Consider the following 27,988-nt stretch of genomic DNA (forward strand, 5'->3'; position numbering starts at 1 on the left):
GCTCTGTCGCCCAGGCTGGAGTGCAGTGGCCGGATCTCAGCTCACTGCAAGCTCCGCCTCCCGGGTTCACGCCATTCTCCTGCCTCAGCCTCCTGAGTAGCTGGGACTACAGGCGCCCGCCACCTCGCCCAGCTAGTTTTTTGTATTTTTTAGTAGAGACGGGGTTTCACCGTGTTAGGCAGGATGGTCTCGATCTCCTGACGTTGTGATCCACCTGTCTCGGCCTCCCAAAGTGCTGGGATTACGGGCTTGAGCCACCGCGCCCAGCCTTGTCTTAGTATTATTGTGAAAATAATTTTGACTTTGCAGACTCCTTGAAAGTGCCTTTGGGACTTCCAGGGGTCCTTGAACCACATTTTGAGAACCACTGCCCTAAGTTGTGCTTTTTTGTTTCTCTGTCTAGGAGAGCCTTAAGGATCTATGTTTCATTTGTAGACATTTCTAGGAATTCTTGGCACCTGAACTGAGATTCTCATTAACCATTGTTGTTAAAAATAACATGTTCAAAAGAGGAATAAAACACGGTTTTAATTTTTTAAAAGTTTTTTATTGGACATTTACCACACACACACACTGCATTCAAAGCTTGCTGGCAAACTATAGTCGTAGGGAGTTACCAAAAATAGTTTGTCAGACTGATTCCTTTGTTAGTAGCTATAGAATTTTTCCCCATGGACTTTGAGTTCCAAATAACAGACCCTTAAGAGAATCATGTAATTAGTGGATGATAGAGCTACGTTAGTATTTACTCCCTGATTTCCTAGCCTAGAGTAGATTGGAAGAAGGAAGTTGGATGTAATAGAGAGGTTGGTGATAAGGAAAAGAATACTGCGGAAGGCAGACATATTCATGACAAGAAAAAGTAACTGCTGACAGCCAAAGAGACTGAGAAGCAAAACACAGAAACTCAGCAGTGTAGTTTGGTGTCAATTAAAGAGGGCCATTAACCCCTAATATCTCAGGAACCTTTAAAGGGACATCTCTTTACCACACCACAGAATAATTGTATCTAGAATAATGTCCCTGAGTCATCAAGAAAATTTTAAAACACACTCTATATATGGGAAGTCCCCAACTTATGAATGGTTTGTGGTCCAAAGTTAATTTCCAAAATATTTTTTGGAACTTAAAACATTTTTATTTATTTATTGTATTTATTTTTTATTTTTTTTGAGACTGAGTCTTGCTCTGTTGCCCAGGCTGGAGTGCAGTGGCGTGATCTCAGCTCACTGCAACCTCTGCCCCGCCGGGTTCAAGCGATTCTCCTGCCTCAGCCTCCCAAGTAGCTGGGATTAAGGTGCACGCCACCATGCCTGGCTAATTTTTGTATTTTTAGTGGAGATGGGGTTTCACCATGTTGGCCAGGCTGGTCTTGAACTCCTGACCTCAGGTGATCTGCCCACCTCGACCTCCCAAAGTGCTGGGATTACAGGCATGAGCCGCCGCACCTGGCCTCAAAACATTTTTCTATAGAAATAATTATTTTGGGCCTTAGACAAGCCGCTTTTTCATTTTATCAGTCCAATAAACAACCTTTGAATGCCTAATATTAATAAAAGTATTTCTTTTATATCTGGCTCTCATTTATAGCTTTGTTTCAGTGAGAGTGCATTCTGAGGCCAGAGCCTGAACATAAATACAGTTCCCCTCTGGCCTCATCATCTGTTCCGCAAGGTGCAGACAGTCTATATCATGGATTAGCAAGTTAGGGCTCAGTTACCAAATCCAGTCCCACTTCCGGTTTTTGTAATACAGTTTTATTGGAACACAACTATGCCTATTTGTTTACATATTGTCTGGGGCTCTTTTTCTACTGTAAGAGTTGAGAATTTATGACAGAGACTGTGTGGCCTGCAAAGCTTTAAATATGTGCTGTCTGTCCCTTACTTTAAAAGCCTGCCGGCTGGGCGCAGTAACTCAAGCCTGTAATCCCAGCACTTTGGGAGGCCGAGACGGGTGGATCACGAGGTCAGGAGATCGAGACCATCCTGGCTAACACGGTGAAACCCCGTCTCTACTAAAAAATACAAAAAACTAGCCGGGCGAGGTGGCGGGCGCCTGTAGTCCCAGTTACTCAGGAGGCTGAGGTAGGAGAATGGCGTGAACCCGGGAGGCGGAGCTTGCTGTGAGCTGAGATCCGGCCACTGCACTCCAGCCTGGGCGACAGAGCCAGACTCCGTCTCAAAAAAAAAAAAAAAAAAAAAAGCCTGCCAATCCCCAGTCTGCGTGATTTGGTCCACCATTGTCACTAATCTGCTGTCTCTCCGACCTCATGTGTTCTCACTCTTCCTCTCACTTATTCCACTACAGCCACACTATCCTCTTTGCTCTTCTGGATGTGCCATGCGCGTTCCCACCACAGGGCCTTTGTACTTGCTTTTTTCTCTACCTAAAATGTTCTTCTAATTTCCATAGGGCTCGCTGTCTCACCTCTTACAGATTTCTGTGCTTGAATGTCATCTTCTTGAGAAGGCTTTTTAAAATTGCCCTTTATAAAATAGCAGCATCACCATCCCTCACATTCTCTGTTCCTCTTCTGCTTTGTTTTTCTCCATAGCTTATCACTATCTGGGGTTTTGTTGTTGTTTGTTTGTTTGTTTGTTGAGACAGGGTTTCACCCACGTCACCCAGGCTGGAGTGCAGTGGCGTGATGTGGACTCACTGCAACCTCCACCTCCTGGGCTCAAGCAATTCTCCTGCCTCAGTCTCCCAAGTACCTGGGACTACAGGTGTGTGCCACCATATCTGGCTAATTTTGGTATTTTTTGTAGAGACAGGATTTCACCATGTTGGCCAGGCTGGTCTCAAACTCCTAGGCTCAAGCAGTCCTCCTGCCTCAGCCTCCCAAAGTGCTGGGATTACATGTGTGAGCCACCGTGCCTGGCCACGTATCACTATCTGACATATGCTTACATGTTCCTTTATTTATTGTCTTTCTCCTCTTATCTGAATGTGAGAGCAGAGACTTGGTCAATTTTGTGTGTTGCCATGTCCTGGTACTTTAGAACAGTGTCTGGCCCAGAGTAGATACTCATTTGTTGAATAATAGAATGAATGAAAGCATGTATGCGTGCTAACCTGCACTTTACCCAAGTTAGTTAGGGTGTATCTGTATCCAGTTAGGGTGTAGTTGTCAACATCAACCAGGATTGAAAATTGGGATTAAAATAAGAATTAAAAGCAGCATATAGGCAAATGCTGATGTTTCCATTTGGAAACTCAATGCTACTGGAATATTCAGGTCCACTTAATCTCTTCCCTTTTTTCTTTTTTAGTCTCTTATGTTGAGGGCAAGCATCTGGCCTTATTTATCCGTATTCTCTAGTACCTAGTCCAGCACATTCCATAAAGTTGGCTCTTAATAAACATTTGCTCCCAACCCAGGAGTGGACCTCAGCATTTCTTCACTGTGTTTTGTAACTTCAATACTTTACAGAATGCTTGGCAAATAATAGATTCTCAGTAAATATTTGTTCCAGGTAGGAATGAATTATTTGTCTACATAGGATAGACATTATTCCAGGTTATCTGTTATATAACAAATTAACCTAAAGCAGAGCTGTCTAAAACAATAAATATTATCTCACAGAGTTTCTGTGGCTCAGGAATTCAGGAGTAGCTTAACTGGGTGGTCTGACTCAGGGTCTCTCATGAGGTTGTTAACCGGGGCTGCCATCATCTGAAAGCATATCTGGGGCTGGAGGATCCTCTTCCAAGTTGCTTTACTACGTGACTATTGGCAGAGGGCCTCAGTTGCTGGCCTCATGGACTTCTCCACAGTGCTGCTTAAGTTTTCTCACAAAATGGCTGCTGTCATCCCTAAGGGAAGAAATCCCAGAGAGAAAGCAAGGAGGAACCCACAATAATACCTTTTATCACCTTGTCTCAAAAGTCATGCACCATCACTTCTGCAAGTTGCTAAAGGCAGCTCACACTCCAGGGGATGACAATTAGGCCCCACCTTTTTTTTTTTCCTCTGTGACTTAGGCTGGAGTGCAGGGGCAACATCTCGACTCATTACAGCCTAGATGTCCCGGGCTCAAGTGATCCCCCACGTCAGCCTCCATAGTAGCTGGGACTACAGGCACATGCCACCAAGCCCAGATAATTTTTAAATTTTTTTTAGAGACAGGGTATCACTGCATTGCCCAGGCTAATTTTGAACTCCTGTGCTCAAGCAATCCTCCTGCCTTGGCCTCCCAAAGTGCTGAGATTACAGGCATGAGCCACCATGCTTGGCCATGAAGCATTTTTAAAACATTGAGATATTTCTACTAAAACTAATTTTTTTTTTTTTTCTTGAGACAGGGTCTCATTCTGTTGCCTAGACAGGAGTGCAGTGGCACGATCTCGGCTCACTACAACCTCCGCCTCCCAGGCTCAAGCGATTCTCTTTCCTCAGCCTCCTCAGGAGCTGGGGTTACAGGCACACGCCACTACCGCCTGGCTAATTTTTGTATTTTTAGTAAAGATGGGGTTTTACCATATTGACCAGGCTGGTCTCAAACTCCGGACTTCAGATGGTCCACCTGCCTTGGCCTCCCAGATTGCTGAGATTACAGGCATGAGCCACCGCACCTGGCCAACTAACAACTATTTTTATTTTTATTTTTTTGAATAGGTAATACATACAGATGTATTACCTATTGTATGCAGAGGTATACAGATGTATGTTATTACCTATACCTGTATGTACCAGTTCAAAAGCTAAAAGGTTTTATACAGAGAAATGATAGGATTTGAGAGGTTTTATTTAGCAGGATCTCTCTGGCCTCTGTGTTGAGAACAGGTCAGAAAGTGATAAGGATGGAAGCAAGTTAGGAAGCTATTGCAATAATTTAAGGAGTGCTTGGAGCAGTAGAAGCGAAGGTAATGAGAAATGATCAAAATCTGGATGTATTTTGAAGGTTGAGCCAAAAAGATTTGCTGATGGTCAGATGTGGGGACGTGATAGTAGGAGAGGAATCAAGTAAAACTCTAAGGGTTTTGACCTGAACACCTAGAAGGATGTACATGCCATTACCCCAGATAGGGAGAACTCAGATCAAGTTATTTTTGTTATTCTTGGTGTTAAGGAGAGGATGGGTATCAGGAGCTTAGTTTGGAACATGTTAAGTTTGCGATCTACATTTAGACATCGAATGGAAATGTCAAGTTTGTGATTAGATACATGAATCTGGAGTTTAGGGGAGATGGTGGGGCTAGGGATAGAAGTTTGAGTCATCAGCTACACTTGAAGTACCAGCAAAAGATGCTGAGGAATGGCCAGAGAGATAGGAGGAAGACCAGGAGAATATGGTATTCTGGAAGCCAAGTGAAGGAAGTGTTTCAAGAACTGAATTGATCTGAGCATGAAAGAGCTGAGCATGAAGGTACCAGATCCCCGAGAGAAAGTGTGTACTAATGGAAATAGTAAAAATGAGGGACCTAGAAAAAAATCTCTCTCTCTCTCTTTTTCCACTATTATACTTGGATCTGCCTTGACTACACAAATGTTTTGAGGTTTTGAATTCTTATCTGAAACAAAGCAGTGCTGCTTTGGGATTGGGTTTGTCTCAGCATTTAACTCCTAAGAACTGTGGGAACCTGGCCAGGTGTGTTGGCTCACGCCTATAATCCCAGTACTTTGGGAGCCCAAGGCAGGTGGATCACCTGAGGTCAGGAGTTCGAGACCAGCCTGGCCAACATGGTGAAACTGTATCTCTACTAATAATACAAAAATTAGCGAGGTGTGGTGGTGCACATCTGTAATCCCAGCTGCTCAGGAGGCTGAGGCAGGAGTTTCGCTTGAACCTGGGAGGCGGAGGCTGGAGTGAGCTGAGATTGCACCACTGCACCCCAGCCTAGGTGACAGAGTGAGTCTCCATCTCAAAAATAATAATAATAACTAGGGGAACCTGACTAGTGCCTCATAAATGTCATCATTTCCCCTTTACTCTGCTCCAATATTGATCACCTTTAAGAAGGGAGAATAGTGAGTACTCTGAATCCTAATAATGGGTAATTAGATTATGTCCATAAGACTCTCGGTAAATCTGAAAGTAAGATTCTAGAGAAACATGGAGCACTCTTTATTACTGCTATTTTTTAGCAGTATTATCCTCAAACAAGCTGAGCCTTTCCTTATTTTGTGAACACTTATGAAAAATAGTAAGTTTTCCAAGATGAAGACCAGTTTTTCTTTCTCTTCAGCCTACTTGCTTCCCTAAAGCTAGCCCCTAATAGGGAAACTAGGTCTGTTAAGTGTTATTTGCTGCTTTTCTTTCCTATCGTCCTATTCTCCCAGGTGTCTCAACTCGGAACCTTGTAGGAAGAGTATTACACCTCATCAGTGTGTGTTTCCTTTGACATTTAAACAAGCCTCCATTTTGTCTTTCCATATTAGAATTTTTTCTCTTCCCTTCTGCCATCTCCAGCACCTTGTTTGACCTGTCTTCTCTTCAGCTCATTCATTATTGCTAAAGTTTGCAGATTATACCAAAGGAAGAAGCCAGATTTATAAACATGTGTTCCCACCCAGCTGTTTCAAGAATAGTAATGACATTCATCTTCCAGTTGTGTGCCTGCTCTCTGTGTACAGCTGTGCTCATCTGCCCTTGTAAATGAGATGCCTATCTCTAAGTCTTACCTTGTCTAGAAATAAATGGACTCTGTTCCTATTAAATTGATTATGCAGTAATCAGAGCAGGCCATCGCTTGGGGGAGACATTCACTTGAAATCACTTTGCTAATAGCTAGAGAGAATTTAGTCTAATTACTTCTTTAGGAGATATGCCGTTTCCCTTAAGATGTCAGGGCACTGAAAAGGGGTAGGATTCCTATCCTTTTCCCCTCTGGATGACCCTCTGCAATCCTGTATGTGTGTATGTCTTTTATCTAAGGTGAAGGTAACAATATTCTAAGAAAATTGTGTGAAAAGAATCAGAATCCATTAGAGATAGCTGTGTCAGGCCTTAGCGTCTGAAAGATCTGACCACTAATAGTGAACCCTCGAGTAAATGATTTATCCTTCTGGTGTTTCATCTCCTCCTTTGCAAAGTAGCCTTAACAATCCTTATATGACACGATTTTTGGCACCCACTTAACGGCCTGCCTTCCTCAAAAAGTGATTTAAGACCAGGTGCCATGGCTCATGCCTGTAATCCCAGCTCTTTAGGAAACCAAGGCAGGAGGATCACTTGAGACCAGGAGTTCGAAACCAGCCTGGGCAACATAGTGAGACTCCGTCTCTATTTTTAAACAAACAAAAAATTTTAAAAAATTAACAAATGCCAGCTACTCAGGAGGCTGAGGCAGGAGAATCGCTTGAACCCAGGATGCAGAGGTTGCAGTGAGTAGAGATCGTGCCACTGCACTCCACCCTGGGCAACAAAGCAAGACTTCATCTCAAACACACACACACACACACACACACACACACACACACACACAAATACAAGTAAAAGTGATTGGCCAAGTACAGTGACTACTGTAATCTCGGCACTTTGGGAGGCCAAGTTGGGTGGATCACTTGAGGCCAGGAGTTCAAAACCAGCCTGGCCAACATGGTGTAACCCTGTCTTTACTAAAAATACAAAAATTAGCCATGCGTGGTGGTGCACACCTGTAATCCCAGCTACTTGGGAGGCTGAGGCACAAAAATTGCTTGAACCTGGGAAGCGGAGGTTGCAGTGAGCGAAGGTTGCACCACTGCACTCTAGCCTGGACAACAGAGCGAGACTCTGTCTAAAATAAAAATAAATAAAAATAAAACTGATTTAAGGCTGTAAATATTCAATAAGATAATATGAAAACATCTCGCACATAATAGTTTTTTCTTTTTTACTTTATTGTATTTATTCTTTGAGATGAAACCTTGCTCTGTCACCGAGGCTGGAGTGCAGTAGCACAATCTCAGCTCACTGCAACCTCCACCTCCTGGGTTCAAGCAATTCTCTTGCCACAGCCTCCTGAGTAGCTGGGACTACAGGCATCCGCCACCATGCCTGGCTAATTCTTTTATTTTTAGTAGAGATGGGGTTTTACCATCTTGGCCAGCCTGGCTGGTCCTAGACTCCTGACTTTAAGTGATCCACCCGCCTCCCAAAGTGCTGGGATTACAGGTGTGAGCCACTGCACCTGGCCGAAAGTTTTTTCTTTTCTTTTCCTTCCTTTTTTTTTTTTTTTTTTTTTTTGAGACAGAGTTTCGCCCTTGTTGCCCAAGCTGGAGTGCAATGGCATGATCTCAGCTCACTACAACCTCCGACTCCTGGGTTCAAGTGATTCTCCTGCCTCAGCCTCCCAAGTAGCTGAGATTACAGGCACCTGCCACTATGCCCAGCTAATTTTTGTATTTTAGTAGTGATGGTGTTTCACCATGTTGGTCAGGCTGGTCTCGAACTCCTGACCTCAGGTGGTCCACCCACCTCAGCCTCCCAAAGTGTTGGGATTACAGGCGTGAGCCACTGCGTCTGGCCAAGTTTTTTTTTTTTAGAGATGTAGTCTCACCCTGTCACCCAGGCTGGAGTGCAGTGGCACAGGCATAGCTTCACTGCAGCCTTGAACTACTGGGCTCAAGTGATCCTCCCACCTCAGCCTCTCAGGTAGTTGGGACTTCAGGTGGGCACCACCACAACTGGCTAGTTTTTAAATTTTTTTGTAGAGACAGGTCTCACTGTGTTGCCCAGGCTGGTCTTGAACACCTGGCCTTGAACGATCCTCCTGCCTCAGCCTCCCAAAGCGCTGGGGTTCCAGGCATAAGCCACTGTGCCACACCCATAATATATGTTTGATGAATGTTTGAATCACAATCCAATGGATTGTTCTGCTTCACTTGGTAAGACTGAAAAAGAATCCAACTTACTAAACCAAAGTTCTTTCCTGCCCTAATTTTACTAGAATGAGACTTCCTGAGTAGGATAATTCTTTTTCTCCCTCTCCCTTGTCTGATTTGGTTTTGTGATAAAGCACCCTAAATTTCAATTCCAAAGAAAACAAGGGCTAAGGGCCAGGCGCGGTGGCTCATGCTTGTAATCCCAGCATTTTGGGAGGCCAAGGTGGGTGGATCACAAGGTCAGGGGTTCGAGACCAGCCTGACCAACATGGTGCAATGCCTTCTCTACTAAAAATACAAAAATTAGCTGGACGTGGTGGCAGGCGCCTGTAATCCCAGCTACTCAGGAGGCTAAGGCAGGAGAATTGCTTGAACCTGGGAGGCAGAGGTTGCAGTGAGCCGAGATCGCGCCACTGCACTCCAGCCTAGGGGACAGAGCAAGACTCCATCTCAAAAAAAAAAAAAAAAAAAAAGGCTGAATAATATCTTATTTAAAGTCATGACCAACTCAAGTCCTGATACTCCATAGTTTTGTATAAAGCACTCCCTTTGTATTTATTTATTGAAAACCTACTGTGGGTTAGTTGTCTGATTTATTTTTTTCCTTTTTTTTTTTTTTTTGAGATGGAGTCTCGCTCTGTAGCCCAGGCTGGAGTGCAGTGGCATGATCTCTGCTCACTGTAAGCTACGCCTCCCGAGTTCACGCCATTCTCCTGCCTCAGCCTCCCAAATAGCTGGGACTACAGGGGGCAGCCACCACACCTGGCTAGTTTTTTTTGTATTTTTTAGTAGAGACGGTGTTTCACCCTGTTAGCCAGGATGGCCTCGATCTCCTGACCTCGTGATCCACCCGCCTCGGCCTCCCAAAGTGCTGGGATTACAGGCGTGAGCCACCGTGCCTGGCCAGTTGTCTAATTTAATAATTTTATAATTTATTTCTGTCTTAATCCTTTTTTTTTTTTTTTTGAGACAGAGTCTCACTCTTATCACCCAGGCTGGAGTGCAGTGGCGCGATCTCGGCTCACTGTAAGCTCCGCCTCCCGGGTTCACGCCATTCTCCTGCTGCAGCCTGCCCAGCAGCTGGGACTACAGGGGCCCGCCCCCCACAGCCGGCTAATTTTTTGTATTTTTAGTAGAGACGGGGTTTCACTGTGTTAGCCAGGATGGTCTCGATCTCCTGACCTTGTGATCCGCCCGCCTCGGCCTCCCAAAGTGCTGGGATTACAGGCGTGAGCCACCGCGCACAGCCTTTTTTTTTTTTTTTTTTGAGATGGAGTCTCGCTCTTTCGCCAGGCTGGAGTGCAGTGGAGCAATCTCTGCTCACTGCAACTTCCGACTCGCTGGTTCAAGTGATGCTCCTGCCTTAGCCTCCCAAGTAGCTGGGATGACAGGCACATGCCACCACAGAGATGAAGTTTCTCCGTGTTGGCCAGGATGGTCTCCATCTCCTGACCTTGTGATCCACCCGCCTTGGCCTCCCAAAGTGCGGGATTACAGGCATGAGCCACCGTACCTGGCTTAATCCTGTATTTTTAAAAATCTTGAGATTTGTAGAAATCAAGTGACTTGTTCAAGGTTACACTGTAACAAAGCCAGGATTTGCACTAAGGTTTTCTAACTCCATGTCCGGTGATCTTCAGACAGCATTGTATGTCAAAGAAGAAATGAATATAAGTGAGTTACTAGAGATAGGTCCTGGAAGTGCCAAATCAAAAAGTATTTTATTAGTGCATGGCTGTAGACAAAAGGCTAATTCCGGATCCCCCAGATTTATTGTCTTGATACATTCCATAGAAAATATGCCTTGGGGCCGGGCGCGGTGGGTCAAGCCTGTAATCCCAGCACTTTGGGAGGCCGAGACGGGCGGATCACGAGGTCAGGAGATCGAGACCATCCTGGCTGACACGGTGAAACCCCGTCTCTACTAAAAAATACAAAAAAAACTAGCCGGGCGAGGTGGCGGGCGCCTGTAGTCCCAGCTACTCGGGAGGCTGAGGCAGGAGAATGGCATGAACCCGGGAGGCGGAGCTTGCAGTGAGCCAAGATCACGCCACTGCACTCCAGCCTGGGCGGCAGAGCGAGACTCTGTCTCAAAAAAAAAGAAAATATGCCTTGGGGCTGGGCGTGGTGGCTCATGCCTGTAATCCCAGCACTTTGGGAGGCTGAGGTGGGCACATCACCTGAGGTCAGGAGTTTGAGACCAGCCTGACCAAGGTGGAGAAGCCCCGTCTCTACTTAAAAACAAACAAACAAACAAACAAAATTAGCTGGGGCATGGTGGCGCATGCCTGTAATCCCAGCTACTTGGGAGGCTGAGGCAGGAGAATCGCTAGAACCTGGGAGGTGTTGCAGTGAGCCGAGATTGCGCCATTGTACTTCAGCCTGGGCAACAAGAGTGAAACTGTCTGGAAAGAAAGAAGAAAGGAAGGAAGGAAGGGAGGGAGGGAGGGAGGGAGGAAGGAAGGGAGGGAGGGAGGAAAGAAGGAAGGAAGGAGGGAAAAGAGTGAGGGAGGGAGGGAGGAAAGAAGGAAGAAAGAAAGAAACAGGCCGGGCGCAATGGCTCATGCCTGTAATCCCAGCACTTTGGGAGGCCGGCAGATCACGAGGTCAGGCGATCGAGACCATCCTGGCTAACACGGTGAAACCCCGTCTCTACTAAAATACAAAAAATTAGCCAGGCGTGGTGGCGGGCGCCGGCACTCGGCAGGCTGAGGCTGGAGAATGGCGTGAACCCGGGAGGCGGAGCTTGCAGGGAGCCGAGATCGCGCCACTGCACTACAGCCTGGGCGACAGAGCCAGACTCCGTCTCAAAAAAAAAAAAAAAAAGACTGAATGGAGCCAAGTGTGGTGGCTCATGTCTATAATCCCAGCACCCTGGAAGGCCAAGGCAGATGGATTGCTTGAACTCAGGAGTTCAAGACCAGCCTGGGCAAAATGGTCTTGACAGGAGGATTGCTTGAGGCCAAGAGTTTGAGCCGAATCTGGGCAACATTAACAAGACATTGTCTCTAAAAGAATTAAAATTGCCGGCCAGTGGCCGGGCGCGGTGGCTCAAGCCTGTAATCCCAGCACTTTGGGAGGCCGAGGCGGGTGGATCACGAGGTCAGGAGATCGAGACTATCCTGGCTAACATGGTGAAACCCCGTCTCTACTAAAAATACAAAAAACTAGCCGGGCGTGGTGGCGGGCGCCTGTAGTCTCAGCTACTTGGGAGGCTGAGGCAGGAGAATGGCGTGAACCCAGGAGGCGGAGCTTGCAGTGAGCCGAGATCACGCCACTGCACTCCAGCCTGGGAGCGAGACTCCGTCTCAAAAAAAAAAAAAAATTGCCGGCCAGGCGCGGTGGCTCATGCCTGTAATCCCAGCACTTTGGGAGGCCGAGGCAGGCGAATTACCTGAAGTTGGGAGATTGAGACCAGCCTGACCAACATGGAGAAACTCTGGCTCTACGAAAAATACAAAATTAGCTGGGGGTGGTGGTGCATGCCTATAATCCCAGCTACTGGGGAGGCTGAGGCGGAGAATTGCTTGAACCCAGGAGGCGGAAGTTGCAGTGAGCAGGGATCACACCATTGCATTCCAGCTTGGGGAACAAGAGCGAAACTCCGTTTAAAAAAAAAAAAAAAAGGAATTAAAATGCCAAAAAAAAAAAAACATATAAAACAATTTTTCTTTTATCAGATTGGCAAAGAACAAAATGAGAACACCATGTTGCCAAAGGAAAAGGGCAAGAAGTATTCATGGGCTACTATAAATGGGTATATGAATGAGTACATCTTCTTTGAGGCAGTTTGGAGGTGGTTTGGCCGTATTTATCAGAACTCCAAATACAAGTGCACTGTGATTAACAGTTTTACTTACAGGAATTCATCTTACAGACGTATTCGTGTAGGTAAAATGAAGCATTTGTACAAGATTATTCATTGCAGTTTATTTGTAATAGCAGAAGATTGAAACAACCTAAATGTCCATTCAAATGCTGCCATTGAAAAGAATGAAGTAGCTCTCTGTCTACACATACGGAATGATCCAAAATATTTGGGTACATGAAAAAAGCAGTGTGCAGAACATTGTATGTATATTGCTATCATTTAAGGAAGAATGTATGAACATATTTGCATATATACATATAAAATATCTGTGGAATACTTTTGGATGTTTCCAAGTAGGGGAGCTGGAAGACTGAAGAACAGTTATGGAAGGGACACTTCTTTTTTTTTTTTTTTTTTGAGACGGAGTCTCGCTCTGTCACCCAGGCTGGGGTGCAGTGGCCGGATCTCAGCATAAACCCGAGTTTACGCCATTCTCCTGCCTCAGCCTCCCGAGTAGCTGGGACTACAGGCACCCGCCACCTCGCCCAGCTAGTTTTTTGTATTTTTTAGTAGAGACGGTGTTTCACCGTGTTAGCCAGGATGGTCTCAATCTCCTGACCTTGTGATCCGCCCATCTCGGCCTCCCAAAGTGCTGGGATTACAGGCTTGAGCCACCACGCCCGGCCCACTGGACACTTAATTTTATATTACAGTTTGTTGGGGATTTTTTTTTTTTTTTTGCAGGGGCGAGTGGGGGCTACCTTTTGAATTTTGGAGTAAGGCTATATTACCTAATCAAAAGCTTTTTTTTTTTTTTTTTCTTTTTTTGAGATGGAGTCTCACTCTGTCACCCAGGCTGGAGTGCAGTGGCGCAATCTCGGCTCACTGCAAACTCCGCCTCCTGGGTTCAAGCGATTCTCCTGCCTCAGCCACCTGAGTAGCTGGGATTACAGGCATGCGCCAGCATGCCCGGCTAATTTTTGTAATTTTAGTAGAGACAGGTTTTCCCATATTGGTCAGGCTGATCTTGAGCTCCTGGCCACAAGTGATCTGTCTACCTTAGCCTCCCAAAGTACTGGGATTACAGGTGTGAGCCACCACTCCTGGCCAAAAACATTTTTTTAAAATTATCGAGGTGTGGTGACATGCTCCTGTGGTCCCAGCTACTTGGGAGACTGAGGTGGGACAATCGCTTGAGGCTGCACTCCAGCCTGGGCAGCAGAGCAAGACCATCTCCAAAAATAAAAATAAAATGTGTCTTGACAAAACCATGAAGTCTTTACAACTGTTAATCATCCTAAGGGTCCTCAGTAGCATTGTAGGCAATTCCTATGGAACTATTCTGGCCCAATCCTATTTGTCCCGTTGGTACCCAGAGCACCTCCTAAACCCTCTTATAGAAGTCACAGTGCTGACAAAAGAATACTCTTCTCAGTGGCAAATGGGGTGTGTCTCGTCTATATCTATGTGCTCTTATTTTCCAGGGATGTTGGTGGTAAATGTAACGTGGAGGAACAAGACATATGTAGGTACACTCCTTGACTGCACACGACATGATTGGGCACCCCCAAGGTAAGCACTTACAGCTATTTAGTTTATATTAAGTCTGAACCATTCTAATTGGTGATCTCTTACACTTTTATCCTGCTAGAATTGTACACCCAGCTTTTAAGGGACACGATGGTGTAGATAACCAGGGAAAGCACTGTATTTATCTGACATTCAAGAAGACTGAATGGCTGGGCGCAGTGGCTCACGCCTGTAATCCCTGCACTTTGGGAGGCTGAGGCGGGCAGATCACCTGAGATCGGGAGTTCAAGACTAGCCTGACCAACATGGAGAAACCCCATCTCTACTAAAAATACAAAATTAGCCAGGTGTGGTGGTGCATGCCTGCAATCCCAGCTACTCGAGAGGCTGAGGCAGGAGAATCACTTGAAGCCAGGAGGCGGAGGTTGCAGTGAGCCAAGATCGCGCCATTGCACTCCAGCCTGGGCAACAAAAAGCGAAACTCCATCTCAAAAAAAAAAAAAAAAAAGAGGATGAATTGTGTATGAAAGTGTTCAGGGGGTGCTCACTTCAGAGGTACATATACTAAAATTGGAACAATACAGAAAAGATTAACATGACCCCTGCACAAGGGTGACATGCAAATTTGTGAAGTGTTCCATATTTTTAAAATTAGCAAAAAAAAAATTGTTGAGGGGATGCATTGGGGGAATGGGGAGAAAATCCTCTTTAAGCCTTTGACTGGAATTATTAAAGCCACCTTGAGACCATCTAACCATGGGTGAGCAAACATTCATTGATAGTAGCTATTTCTCAGAAATTTGAACTCAAGAACATGTTTAGTTTTATAAACTCTACTAGAACATATGGGTTTCACAAGGACCTTTTCATGTTGCAATTTGACCTTTAGATGGATATTTCAATCAATGGCACCTAATAGCTTGTTCCTAATATTAGTACCCAGTTTTCAGGGTTTGGGGAACCCAGGCATTGGGGGTAATTTACAACTAACATGCATGTAACATCCTAGGAGCTTACTAATTAATGCCATTCCCATGCAGTCACAAGTTCCTTTATTGAATCATATTCATTGAAAATGGTAGTTACTATCCGGACAGTTCTCTTAGGAAAAGTATCTTAAACCTTCATCTGTCCGTTGTTCCCATGAAACTAAGATGGGCAGAAATGTCCCAAGGAAAAGTATTGTAAAGTTCTTGATTCCATACCACTCTCCTTTTCTCAGATGTGATTAGGCTCTACCGAGGGCTATTTATGCCTCCTAATTTTCAGAGATGCTGGGCCAGGTTTCTAGAGGCTTAGACTTTTATAAGACTATGTTTAGGCTGGGCGTGGTGGCTCACACCTGTAATCCCAGCACTTTGGGAGGCTGAGGCGGGTGGATCACCTGAGGTCAGGCAGGTCGAAACCAGCCTGGTCAACATGGTGAAACCCTGTCTCTACCAAAAATACAAAAATTAGCCGGGTGTGGTGGCGGATGCCTATAATCCCAGCTACTGGGGAGGCTGAGGCAGGAGAATTGCTTGAACGCAGGAGGCGGAGGGTGCATTGAGCCTAGATCGCTCCACTGCACTCCAGCCTGGGCGACAGAGCAACACTCCGTCTCAAAAAAAAAAAAAAAAAAAAGACTATATTCAGACCATAATAGTTGCCCTGATAAGAATCAGAAGCAGATGAGCTAAAACAAGTTAGTAAAGTTCTTTACACCCTCCCTTTGCATTTCTGAGAAACCTATTGGAAGGACTTATTTCTGCTTTGGGCATACAAGAATCCAGAGAGATAGGAGCTGAGTGAGTAGGTTGATAACAGGGAAGCAATAAGTAGCTTTACAGTAGGACTGTTCTGAGAACCCGAAGGAGGTATTTGACAAAATTTGCCTTTTTTCTGCAATAGCTTTGGTTCCTACTGTCTTAGAAACAACCTACTCCCGTTGCCCCCTGGGACAAGAGAGTCAAAACTATCTTTAGATCTACAAGGGAACCAATCTTAGCTAAAGGTTTAATTCTAAGCAGTGTTTTAAGCTCCATGAAAAGCTACTTTAGGGCCTATGAGGAATGACCCCTAGGTGCAGATCTCCAGACATTCAAAGAACTCGTGTACTCTTGGTTATATCTGATGTTTAGGGAACTCTTAAATGGATAGGTGCTTTGTTCTACCTTTCTATATCTTCATAGTGAGGTATGTAAGAAAAAGGCATTGGGCTAAAGATAAAGCTACAGTCTTGTCATATGTTGCCATCAATCAATGATGTTACCTTGGACAAGTCACTTAGCATGCCTGGCCTCAATTTTCTGAAACCATGACTATGGCTGTATATAGGAAACGTAGACATGACTGTCTTATGGAACAGACTGCATGGCTTTAGAGGTAAATGTTGGAGAATAATTTGCAGCTAACATGCATCCCAGGAGTTCGCCATTTAGTGCAGTTCCCAATCAGAATTTCTTTTAACAAATCATATTCATTGAAAATGATAGTCACCATCTGGACAGTTCTGGAGCCTACAGCTAAACTGGTTTGAAGATGTTTTCTCTTCTTAATAATATCCTGTTGTGTTTATCCTTTGCCAAGGTTCTGTGACTCCCCGACCAGTGACCTGGAAATGCGCAATGGTCGGGGTAGAGGCAAACGCATGCGTCCCAACAGTAACACTCCTGTCAATGAGACAGCCACAGCCTCTGACAGCAAAGGGACCAGTAGCAGCAGCAAAACCCGGGCAGGAGCCAATAGCAAAGGCCGACGGGGCAGCCAGAATTCTTCAGAGCATCGCCCACCTGCCAGCAGCACTTCTGAGGATGTCAAGGCCAGCCCTTCCTCAGCTAATAAGCGGAAAAACAAACCCCTTTCAGACATGGAGCTGAACTCTAGCTCAGAGGACTCCAAAGGGAGCAAGCGTGTCCGTACTAATTCCATGGGCTCAGCCACTGGCCCCCTTCCTGGGACCAAGGTAGAACCCACTGTTCTGGACAGAAACTGTCCCTCCCCAGTCCTGATTGACTGTCCCCACCCAAACTGCAACAAGAAGTACAAGCACATCAATGGACTTAAGTACCACCAAGCTCATGCCCATACAGATGATGACAGCAAGCCAGAAGCGGATGGGGACAGTGAGTACGGAGAGGAACCTATTCTCCAAGCAGATCTCGGGAGCTGCAATGGTGCATCTGTCTCACAAAAAGGTTCCTTGTCCCCTGCCCGCTCAGCTACCCCCAAAGTTCGACTTGTAGAGCCCCACAGCCCTTCTCCGTCAAGCAAATTCAGCACAAAAGGCCTCTGTAAGAAAAAGTTGAGTGGGGAAGGGGACACAGACCTTGGGGCCTTGTCCAATGATGGCTCTGATGATGGACCCTCAGTGATGGATGAAACAAGCAATGATGCCTTTGATTCTCTAGAAAGGAAGTGTATGGAAAAAGAAAAATGTAAAAAACCCTCTAGTTTAAAACCTGAAAAGATTCCTTCCAAGAGCTTAAAGTCAGCCCGTCCCATTGCCCCTGCCATCCCCCCACAGCAAATCTACACCTTCCAGACAGCCACCTTCACAGCAGCGAGCCCAGGCTCTTCCTCAGGCTTGACTGCCACAGTGGCACAAGCCATGCCCAACAGTCCCCAACTCAAGCCCATTCAGCCCAAGCCCACTGTTATGGGAGAACCTTTCACAGTCAACCCTGCCTTGACTCCAGCCAAGGACAAGAAAAAGAAAGACAAAAAAAAGAAGGAATCTTCAAAGGAACTTGAAAGTCCTCTGACCCCTGGGAAGGTGTGTCGAGTAGAAGAAGGCAAAAGTCCATTCAGGGAATCTTCAGGAGATGGGATGAAAATGGAGGGACTCCTAAATGGCTCATCAGACCCACACCAAAGCCGACTGGCTAGCATCAAGGCTGAAGCCGACAAGATCTACAGTTTCACAGATAATGCCCCTAGCCCTTCCATTGGAGGAAGTAGCCGCCTTGAAAACACTACCCCTACTCAGCCCCTGACTCCCTTACATGTAGTGACCCAGAATGGAGCTGAAGCCAGCTCAGTCAAAACCAACAGCCCTGCATACTCTGACATCTCTGATGCTGGGGAGGATGGGGAGGGCAAGGTAGACAGCGTCAAATCAAAGGATGCTGAACAGTTGGTTAAAGAAGGGGCTAAGAAAACTCTTTTTCCCCCTCAGCCTCAGAGCAAAGACTCACCATATTACCAAGGCTTTGAGAGTTACTATTCTCCAAGCTACGCACAGTCCAGCCCTGGGGCTCTGAACCCCAGCAGCCAGGCAGGAGTGGAGAGCCAGGCCCTGAAGACAAAAAAGGATGAGGAACCTGAGAGCATCGAAGGAAAAGTGAAGAACGATGTTTGTGAGGAAAAGAAGCCCGAGCTGAGCAGTTCCAGTCAGCAGCCCTCGGTCATCCAGCAGCGTCCCAACATGTATATGCAGTCCCTGTACTATAACCAGTATGCCTATGTGCCCCCCTATGGCTACAGCGACCAGAGTTACCACACCCACCTTCTGAGCACTAACACAGCTTACCGGCAGCAGTACGAAGAACAGCAGAAACGCCAGAGCTTAGAGCAGCAGCAGCGGGGAGTGGACAAGAAGGCAGAGATGGGCCTGAAGGAGCGTGAGGCAGCACTCAAGGAAGAGTGGAAGCAAAAGCCGTCAATTCCACCAACTCTCACCAAGGCCCCCAGCCTGACAGACCTTGTGAAGTCAGGACCTGGCAAAGCCAAGGAACCAGGGGCTGACTCAGCCAAATCAGTCATCATTCCCAAGTTAGATGACTCTTCAAAACTCCCAGGCCAGGCCCCTGAAGGCCTTAAAGTGAAGCTGAGTGATGCCAGCCACCTAAGCAAGGAGGCCTCTGAGGCCAAGACAGGCGCTGAGTGTGGTCGACAGGCAGAGGTGGATCCAATACTCTGGTACCGACAGGTAACTGTTGCTCTGGGAGGAAGTGGAAATACCGTATGATAATCATCTGTCTTCCTCACAAATAAGGGCTGTCCTTATATAGGGGTTCAACGGAATTGAGATTAGCAGGAGAGATGTGTAATCTTAAGGATTCTTTACCTTTATAAACCATTTTAATGTTTTTTATTTTATTTTAATGTTATTTTTTCGAGATGGGAGTCTCACTCTGTTGCCCAGGCTAGAGTGCAGTGGTGCTATCTTGGCTCACTGCAACGTTCACCACACCCAGCTAATTTTTTTTGTATTTTTAGTAGAGATGGGGCTTCACCATGTTGGTCAGGCTGGTCTCAAACTCCTGACCTCAAGTAATCCACCTGCCTCAGCCTCCCAAAGTGCTGGGATTACAGACATGAGCCACTGCACCCAGCCAATTTTTTTATTTTTATGTTTTTATAGAGACCAGAGTCCCTCTCTATTGCCCAGGCTGGAATGCAATGACATAGTCATAGCTCACAGCAATTTCCAACTCCTAGGCCCAAGCAATCTTCCTGCCTCAGCCTCCCAATTAACCAGGACTACAGATGCATGCCACCACACCCAGATGTTTTAATTTTTTGTAGAGAGAGATCTTACTATGTTGCCCAGGCTGGTCTTGAACTCCTGGCCTCAAGCAGTCTTCCCACCTCAGCCTCCCAAAGCACTGGGATTCATATTAATGTTTTTTAAAAAGCACTTTTATATCCATAGCAGGTGTTTTTTCCATTTGACAAGAAAGGCCCAGACAAGTTACCTTAATTTGTCTAGGGTTTCTTAAGACCTCACTAGCCAAGCCAGGATTAGCACCAAGGTATCTCGATTCCTTGTCTGTGTTTCTTCCACTGTTTGGTTCCTGTGAAATGACATATTGATGGTCTCTCTATTTTTTAGAGTAGGTACAAAGTATACTCAGTTACTGAGTTTCTTTAACAAGGATTTTATAGGTTGAGTTAGAACTAGGAACTTGGAATCTCATATCTTGCTCTGCTCGTGAGACTTAGAATGTCTTCCCTTCCCTCTTGGTATAATAGTTATGCCTCCCTCCCTCCTCTGATCTGAGTGTCACTTACAAGCTTTCCACCCCACTGAGCATGCTCTGAAATAGTGAAACAACCTAAACATCTTGGAAGGGGCAGCCTCTCCTATTTCAATCATTTCCCCAGAATGTTTGTTCTTACCTAGAAAACATCCACTGATACATGGACGGATTTTCCTTTTCTCCCCCTGCCCCATCTTGTTCCCTGTGGGTGGGTGCAGAGGTAGGGGCGGGGGCTTTTTAACCAAAAGGGAGCAGAGTTGGAATATAAACAAGATCAATAGAGGCCAAGATCCTACTCTGCCCCAGGTGTCTAGTAATTATCTGCTCTGGTGATTCTACTGGGACCTTGGGCTTGAAATATATCTGTCTTATCTCTACAACACCCAGTCGTTGTTCTGTGATTTTTGTAGGAGGCAGAGCCCCGGATGTGGACATATGTTTATCCTGCCAAGTACTCAGACATCAAGTCAGAGGATGAGCGGTGGAAGGAGGAGCGGGACCGCAAATTGAAGGAGGAAAGGAGTCGGAGTAAGGACTCTGTCCCCAAGGAAGATGGGAAGGAAAGCACAAGTAGTGACTGCAAGCTGCCCACGTCGGAGGAGTCTCGCCTTGGGAGCAAGGAGCCCCGGCCAAGTGTCCATGTGCCTGTGTCCTCCCCACTCACCCAGCACCAGTCCTACATCCCCTACATGCACGGCTATTCCTACAGTCAGTCCTACGACCCCAACCACCCCAGCTACCGGAGCATGCCTGCTGTGATGATGCAGAACTACCCAGGTATAGCACCAAGTGCCAGCCGCTATTCCATTCACTGGAAGGGGGAATGAAGCACAGATTTCACATCCAGAGTTTTCTTGCTCAGCCCCAAGGCATATTGAGGCTCACTTAGATGACAGCCCTTTTTTCACTGATTCGTTCTATGAGGTAGCCACCCTAACCCATAGTTCCTTGAATGACCCATAATGATAGTCTTTGGCCTCTTTAGTCTCACTCCTTAGAGCTTCCAGCTTCCTACAGCAGCCTAAATAGTCTCAACATTCTGGTGACATTATTATGAAGCACACTCTAAATAGAAGTAAGCGTTTCAAACAGAAATAGGAAATTTCTTACCCTTGAGGCGTTCCTTTCTCCCTGTCACTCACACCTGTCAATATAAAAATCATAGTTGCATTTGTTGGGTGCTCCCTGACAGCCAGGCGCTGTCCTCTGAGATTTATGCATATTATCTTTTTAAATCCTCCCCATCACCTTAAGTAATAAGTATTGGTATCTTCATTTTTGATGTGAAGAAATTGAAGCTCAAAACAGTTATTTATTTGTTCAAGGTTACCACGCTGGTAAGTCTCAGAATAAGGTTTTGAACCCAAGGCTCTAACTCCAGATCCTGTGATCTTTCCACTTTATCATATCACTTCTCCAAGATGAATCTGAGACCAGTTCAAAGAACAGTATCGGATCTATGGAAGTTGGCTGCAGGAAACAGGGCTGTGTTCCTAATATCCCTTAGCTAATTTTTCCTGTAGAGCTCAGTAAGGAAAGGTCAAGCCAACAGTCTCAGCCAAAGACACTATGTTAGAAAATACCTCAGCCTGTGCCTTGGAAAGCTGATGCCCACCTAATCAAGCTCACTAAAGCAGAGCTTCCTCTACCTCTCCCATCTCTTTGAATGTTTGATTTCTCCTTCCACAGGTTCCTACCTGCCTTCCAGCTACTCTTTTTCTCCATATGGCAGCAAGGTCTCAGGTGGTGAAGATGCTGACAAGGCACGAGCCAGCCCCAGTGTCAGCTGTAAATCCAGCTCAGAGTCCAAAGCCCTGGACATCTTGCAGCAGCATGCCAGTCACTACAAGAGCAAGTCTCCCACGGTAAGAGAAGTACAGTGACGCTGGCTGTTACCCAAAGACCAGTAAGGCCAGATCCAGGGTCTGGGAGAAGGTGGGCAAGTTCAGGTCCTGACCACAGTGCAGCTTGGCTGACTTGACATTGGCAGCCCCCAGGGCATCTTCTTGATTCTTACATGTCTTGCACTTTTAGGGGTCATAAGGTGGCACCCTGGGCATCTCACTCATGTGTGGGTGTTTGTGTGTGTGTGTGTGGTTGTATGTATGTGTGTCTCACTATAGTGCTTTTGTGTCTCTGGTTTCCTTTCCAGATAAGTGATAAAAGTTCTCAGGAGAGAGATCGAGGAGGCTGTGGGGTGGTTGGGGGTGCTGGCAGCTGTAGCAGCGTTGGGGGAGCAGGTGGGGGTGAACGGAGTGTTGACCGGCCCCGCACCTCTCCTTCCCAGCGCCTGATGTCCACACACCACCACCACCACCACTTGGGGTACTCGTTGCTCCCAGCACAGTACAACTTACCCTATGCAGCAGGTAAGCCTATTTTCCCTACCACCTGTTGTTTTGTCTTGTTTTGTTTATCTTCATCCCAGTAGTATGTCCACAGCTAGGACCCTCCTCCCTGCCTCATAAGAATCCTTTTTTAATTTTTTTTTTTTTTTTTTTTTTGAGCTTCTAATCTGTACACAGTCCTAACCTCCTGCTGTCATTAAAGCATATGATATTTATTCCTCCTTTGGAGTTTGGGGACTCTTAAATTCCTCCAGAATACTAGCCTTGATATTCAGAAGAATATGGAACAGGTGTTCCCCAAAGGCAAAGAGAAACAATCAGCTGAGAAATACAGCCTTATTATCTATCTCCAGCAATTGTATCTGGCTGAGTATCAGATTTTTTTTTTCTGTCAGCACCCCAAAACTCAGGGAAAATGGTTAATGGAAGGTTTCTGTGAGTGCTGCACTAACATGTTCTCCTGCTCACTCAGGGCTTTCTTCTACAGCCATTGTTGCCAGCCAACAAGGCTCAACTCCCTCACTCTACCCACCCCCCAGGAGGTGAGAATGGTAAGTAACTTTTGTTAATTTGGGGCAACACGTAAAGCTGGGATAGTTGCTACCTGGATCGCAGAATCCCTAGGTGAGGAATAGCTATGAGGGGTCAGCGGTCTGGAATCCATAGAACCCTGGCCAAGCCTCTTGTACAAGAGTCTCCCATGAAGCCATGTGCCTCTGAGAGGACCTGTGGAACACAGTGTCCCTTAGGGACCAGTACTGGCCACTCCTGCAGTTCATTTTCTTGGAGTGCCACCTTGTGGTTGTTTTACCAACAGGCTGAGTGCCTGGTTATCTGTCCATGTTTCCCTTGCAGACATCAAGTGCCCGGATAAAATCAGCTTCATGGGCCCGGACTGGCTCACCCAAGGAGGTGCTGAAGGTGCCATTTAGACATCAGTTAAATGGTGTTGATCATCCTGTTTGCCGTTTCCTCCATGACTGAAGGCAGACCCTTGGCTATCTCACCTCCACCAGACCTCTGGACTACCTGACCCTCCATCTTCCTCAGGAGCTGGAGAGCTGGTACTTAGCAAAAATATTTATTCTCTCAGCCACAGTCATGACTGTTGTGGCCTCTGTGGAGATGAAGGCACGGGAAGCAACCAGGGGAACATGGCCTCAGCCCAGAGAAGCCACCGCTCTGTTCCCCAAGCCCTTGGTCTGCTGCCAGAGCAGTACCAGCCCCCCCGCCCACCAGGGAGGGACCCCCACCCTCAAGCACTGGGTAAGGTCTGAAGACAGCACAGCAGCCATACCCCTCACCATCATTACCACCATCACCAGATTCTGCATCTCCCTAGTGCTTTGCACCCTGGGAATTGGCAGCATGTGGAGGAACTAGAATCTCAGGAAAGAAATTGGGGGTTGTTTTCTACGTAATTGTGAAAACAAGGTCTTCAAATGTGGAGACTTCTCCCCATTTACATGAGCACATGTAAACGCTCACAACCTAGCCTGGAAAGGAAGACCAAGGCATCTGCCCCTATATGGCCTTGAGCTGTCTGTGAGGCAGGGGGCAGGGGTTCCACCACCAGCACAGGGCTCCCCAGGGACACTGGGAGCAAGCTGGTGCTGGAGCATGAATGGCATCTGTGAAGTAGAACCTGCGTCCCCACTAAGTCCTGCTGCTTCTTATTCCCCAACTCCTTGCCCTTTTCCCTTCCCTCCTAACCCCTTGGTGCCTTTCCCAGGGGGATCCCCACACTGGTCTTGCCTCTTCTTTTCCACTGCTTGGCTCCTAAGCCTCAGGCAGATAAACTAGTATTCTCCCCAGCATGGGGAACCTTGGAGTCTGCCAGGTCACCTTAGGGCAAGGCCCAGAAGGCAGCCCCTGGGAGCACCCAGCAGTTCTTGGAGATGTACTGTCATCTAGCCATCTGATATCTTCCTCATTTGGGGCCACAAATGTATACAGCCCAATTCCTCTGTCTACAAGTACATGATTTTATATAGCTCAGTCTATAACTTCCATGTGGGCCAATATAAGCTGTGTTTCTTGGTAACACATATTTTGTTTGAGGGGCCACTGGCCGTGGGAGGTTATTTGTTCCTTAGACCCTGGGATAACACATCCAAGCCATTACATTAGAGTCTCAGAATGTACTCAGTGGAGCTGTGCTTTGAGGCAGCCAACATTTCTCTGCTCTCCTTAGAAATGCAGTCTCCCAATGGAAGCTTTATGCTCTTTGTACTGGGAAAGTGAGGATGATTTGATAGCTTTATTGGGGTCATGTCTTCCCCAAGGTGTGGGGAGCTTTAGCTTACTTGGCTTTTGAGGTATCATCCCTCTATTCTCCCCTCCTATCTTTCCATGACCCTCTGGATTGAGAGAGGTAAAGACTGACAGACACCAGCGTAGGCTGGAAAAGGGAGTGTGTGACCAGAGTGCCAAAAATGACTAGGAGCAGGTACTGCTCCGACTCAGTTTGGAGAATGGGAAACGGGACAGTAAGCACAATGCCCAGTAGTACTTGATTTCCAAGGACCCTGGAACCCTACACATGAGAGGCTTAGGGTCACCATCTGCTCAAGAGGATCCCCTCTGATCTACAGGCCTTTCCCCTAGGTGTCTACGTCCTCATTTTTGTTCAATTTGGGTTCTGAGCCCTCCCCAAAAACCATTGTTTTAAACCTCTTGGCAGGGCCCCAAAACAACCTCCCTCATACTCATCATATTCCCTCTGCCTCCTGCTGCCCTCGTGGGCAGTGCTCTGAGCAGTGACCTCCCTTTCCTCCACGGAAGTAGCTAGTGCAGACACCTTCACCCCACCTCACCTGAGTCACCTCAACCAAGAGGGTGACTGAATTTCGGCCTGATTATGCCCTCCTGGAGCTCCTGTGAGGTGGAGCCAAGGGCCCCTCTCTGTTCCTGTTTGTTTTAAAATATTGTTGTGTGTTTTGTATCTGTGGCACTGGCCTGCAGCATACTCTGTACATATTGTAAAGAAACCGTTTGGAGTAATTTTCTTTTGCATTGGGCAGGTATGGCCCTGCATTCCTGCCCTTTCCACTCGTTCTGTAACAGAGGATGAACTTCTGTCTTAGCTGGGCAGCCTTGGGTTCTCCAGAAGAGAACAGGTTTTTCTTTTCCTTTTTAAATTTTCTTCTTAAACATTTGGCTCTTTGATCCTCATATCCAAGTCTCCCTGAAGAGTAGGAGCTGCTCAGAAGAGCAGGTGAAAGCCTCAATGGCAGATCCTGATGCTTGCCGGGCCTAGTCTTCCCTCCAAAATAACATGAAGCAGCAGCTGTGGAGATTCTTGACAAGTGCTGAGTGAAAGATTTGCTGTCCACCTCTACATGGGGAGGAGAAACACAGGTGGGAGCTACCTGTGGCATCCATGATCTAGTCAGAGGGATGAGATGCTCAGCAGGGATCCCCATCGTATCCCACCCCACAAACAAAGGCTGGAAAAATTTGCTACCAAGGGCCAAGACCACCAGACCAACCCTGTCTCTGAGCCACCCCTGCCCAGGCCCTCACAGACATTGCTCCCTGGGCTTCCCATCGAGGAGAAGCTGAAGAGAGAGGGGGCCTCATCCCCAAATAGATCAGGCAAGGCTTGGAGAGCTGCTCTTTAGGATCCACATCAACTACTTCCTCATTTTAAGGTATGGCAGTTTCCTTCATCCCCTTTTCCTGCCTTGTACATGTACATGTATGAAATTTCCTTCTCTTACCCAACTCTCTCCATACATCACAAGATCAAAGAACCACACGCTTAGAAGGGTAAGAGGGCACCCTATGAAATGAAATGGTGATTTCTTGAGTCTCTTCTTTCCAGGTTTCAAGGGGCCATGGGAGGACTTAGAGAGTTGCGAGTGAAGACTGCAGAGGGCTAGGAAAGTATTGTATACAGGTTTTGAGGCCACCCATGTCACTTATCCCGTATACCCTCTACCATCCCCTTGTCTATTCTGATGCCCCCAAGATGCAACTGGGCAGCTAGTTGGCCCCGTAATTCTGGGCCTTTGTTGTTTGTTTTATTATTTGGACTTCCCAGGAAGCTTTCCAGTGATCTCCTACCATGGGGCCCTCCTGGGATCAAGCCCCTCCCAGGCCCTGTCCCCAGCCCCTCCTGCCCCAGCCCACCCGCTTGCCTTGGTGCTCAGCCCTCCCACTGGGAGCAGGTTGGGGCGAGCTGGAGGCCCGGGCTGGAGGGGCAGTGTTGCTGTTCATAGATTTTGTTCCATTGGCGTTGCTCTGTTGGATTTAATTTCAGTCTTCCTGATTCTTCCCTTCTGTAAAGTGTACATTACCAAGTTCCTTGTTTTTTTATATATATATATAAATATATATATATACAAACTGTACTCTTTTTGCCTTTGTACATTCAGGCAAGAAGAGAAAATAAATCTTTTTAAGAGACAATCACAAATCTGTGAGGGCTGCTGGTTATTTCTCCTGGAGTTTGCTGCTGAGCTGCCTCTTCCCCTCTTCCTTCCTCCCAACTTTCCTGTTCCCCCTCAGCTTTCCTGATCTTCCTGGCCCTGCTCCATATGCATCCTCAGCTTCACTTTCCCTGGCTGATGGCAAGCTGTTGAATCCAGTGTCCAGACTACCTGCCTTATAACCCTTTTCTGCCCAGCATTGTTTTCTGGCTTGGCCAGTGGCTTAGCCCAGGAGCTTTACTCTGTGCCCTGGCCTCCCCTCTCTTCACCTTTAGATTCCATTCACCAAAGTGACTTTGGACCCCTGGGTACTCTGGGACCTGTTTCCTGGAGGCCCTGGCTTGGGAAACTCACCTGTGAAACTATGCAGCTGGGAGCTCTCTGCCTAAGAGTTTGCACTATTTAAACCTGCCTGGGAGTTAGGACGGATGGTTTTAGGAATGACCAGGAAACTACCCCTAAAACTCCCCCTACATTCCAGCCTCTAGAATGCTCTGATCCAGAGCTCAGTGGATGATTCCCAGCTGGTGGACTCTGTGGCTACCCCATCAGAACAAGGGCTAAGGGTTTATGGGTCAAGAGTATTTGATCAGAATTTTAAAGGGTGGTACACTCTGAAACACAGCCCAACCAAACCATTTGTTTGGCCTCTTTCTCTTTTCCTCTACCTTCCTCCTCCCCTCTTTTTCCCCTCTCTACTTCCTCTTCTTAATTGGCTTTGGAATTGAAGTATATTTTTAAATTATTTGTTGTATTTATTGAATAAAGTTTTTAATGTCCCTGTTCTTAAATTTAGACTTAGTTTGCCTTTCACACTCCACTCCCACCCCACCCCCAAAATATTCTACCTTCTAAGTTGCTTTTTAAACTGTAGTGCAGCCTTTTGGGTACCATATTTCTTTCCTGTCAGTGGTCTTCAATAACAAGTTTTTTTTGAAAAGGAAAATCTTCCACTGGGTGCCTGGGTTTCCAATTTAGCCTTTCTGACTCTAGCTGTATTGAAGAGGAACCACCAATAGGTGGCAGCAGAATCTCAAGCAGGTTTCTTGGGAAAAAGTAAGGGACTGAGTTTTGTATTGGTTCTTTTTCAT

At 46.5% G+C, this 27,988-nt stretch overlaps 1 protein-coding gene and 1 non-coding gene across 2 annotated transcripts in view; both read left to right on the forward strand.

Moving 5' to 3' along the window:
- ZNF609 (zinc finger protein 609) overlaps positions 1-27,688 on the forward strand; it is a 237,652-nt gene extending 209,964 nt beyond the window's left edge. Inside the window, exons 4-10 of the mRNA XM_025390661.1 lie at positions 14,108-14,195; positions 16,722-19,062; positions 20,527-20,893; positions 21,806-21,981; positions 22,269-22,485; positions 22,937-23,015; positions 23,320-27,688. Coding sequence (XP_025246446.1) covers positions 14,108-14,195; positions 16,722-19,062; positions 20,527-20,893; positions 21,806-21,981; positions 22,269-22,485; positions 22,937-23,010 — 3,263 coding nt within the window. The 3' untranslated portion in view covers positions 23,011-23,015; positions 23,320-27,688. The remainder of the gene's footprint in view (positions 1-14,107; positions 14,196-16,721; positions 19,063-20,526; positions 20,894-21,805; positions 21,982-22,268; positions 22,486-22,936; positions 23,016-23,319) is intronic.
- On the forward strand, positions 14,694-14,800 carry LOC112628225. Its single transcript, XR_003120386.1, has one exon. It is a non-coding gene; the product is annotated as a U6 spliceosomal RNA (small nuclear RNA).
- Positions 27,689-27,988: the final 300 nt, after the last annotated feature.

The sequence above is a fragment of the Theropithecus gelada genome, chromosome 7a (genome assembly GCF_003255815.1).
Source record: "Theropithecus gelada isolate Dixy chromosome 7a, Tgel_1.0, whole genome shotgun sequence".
NCBI classification, from domain to species: domain Eukaryota; kingdom Metazoa; phylum Chordata; class Mammalia; order Primates; family Cercopithecidae; genus Theropithecus; species Theropithecus gelada.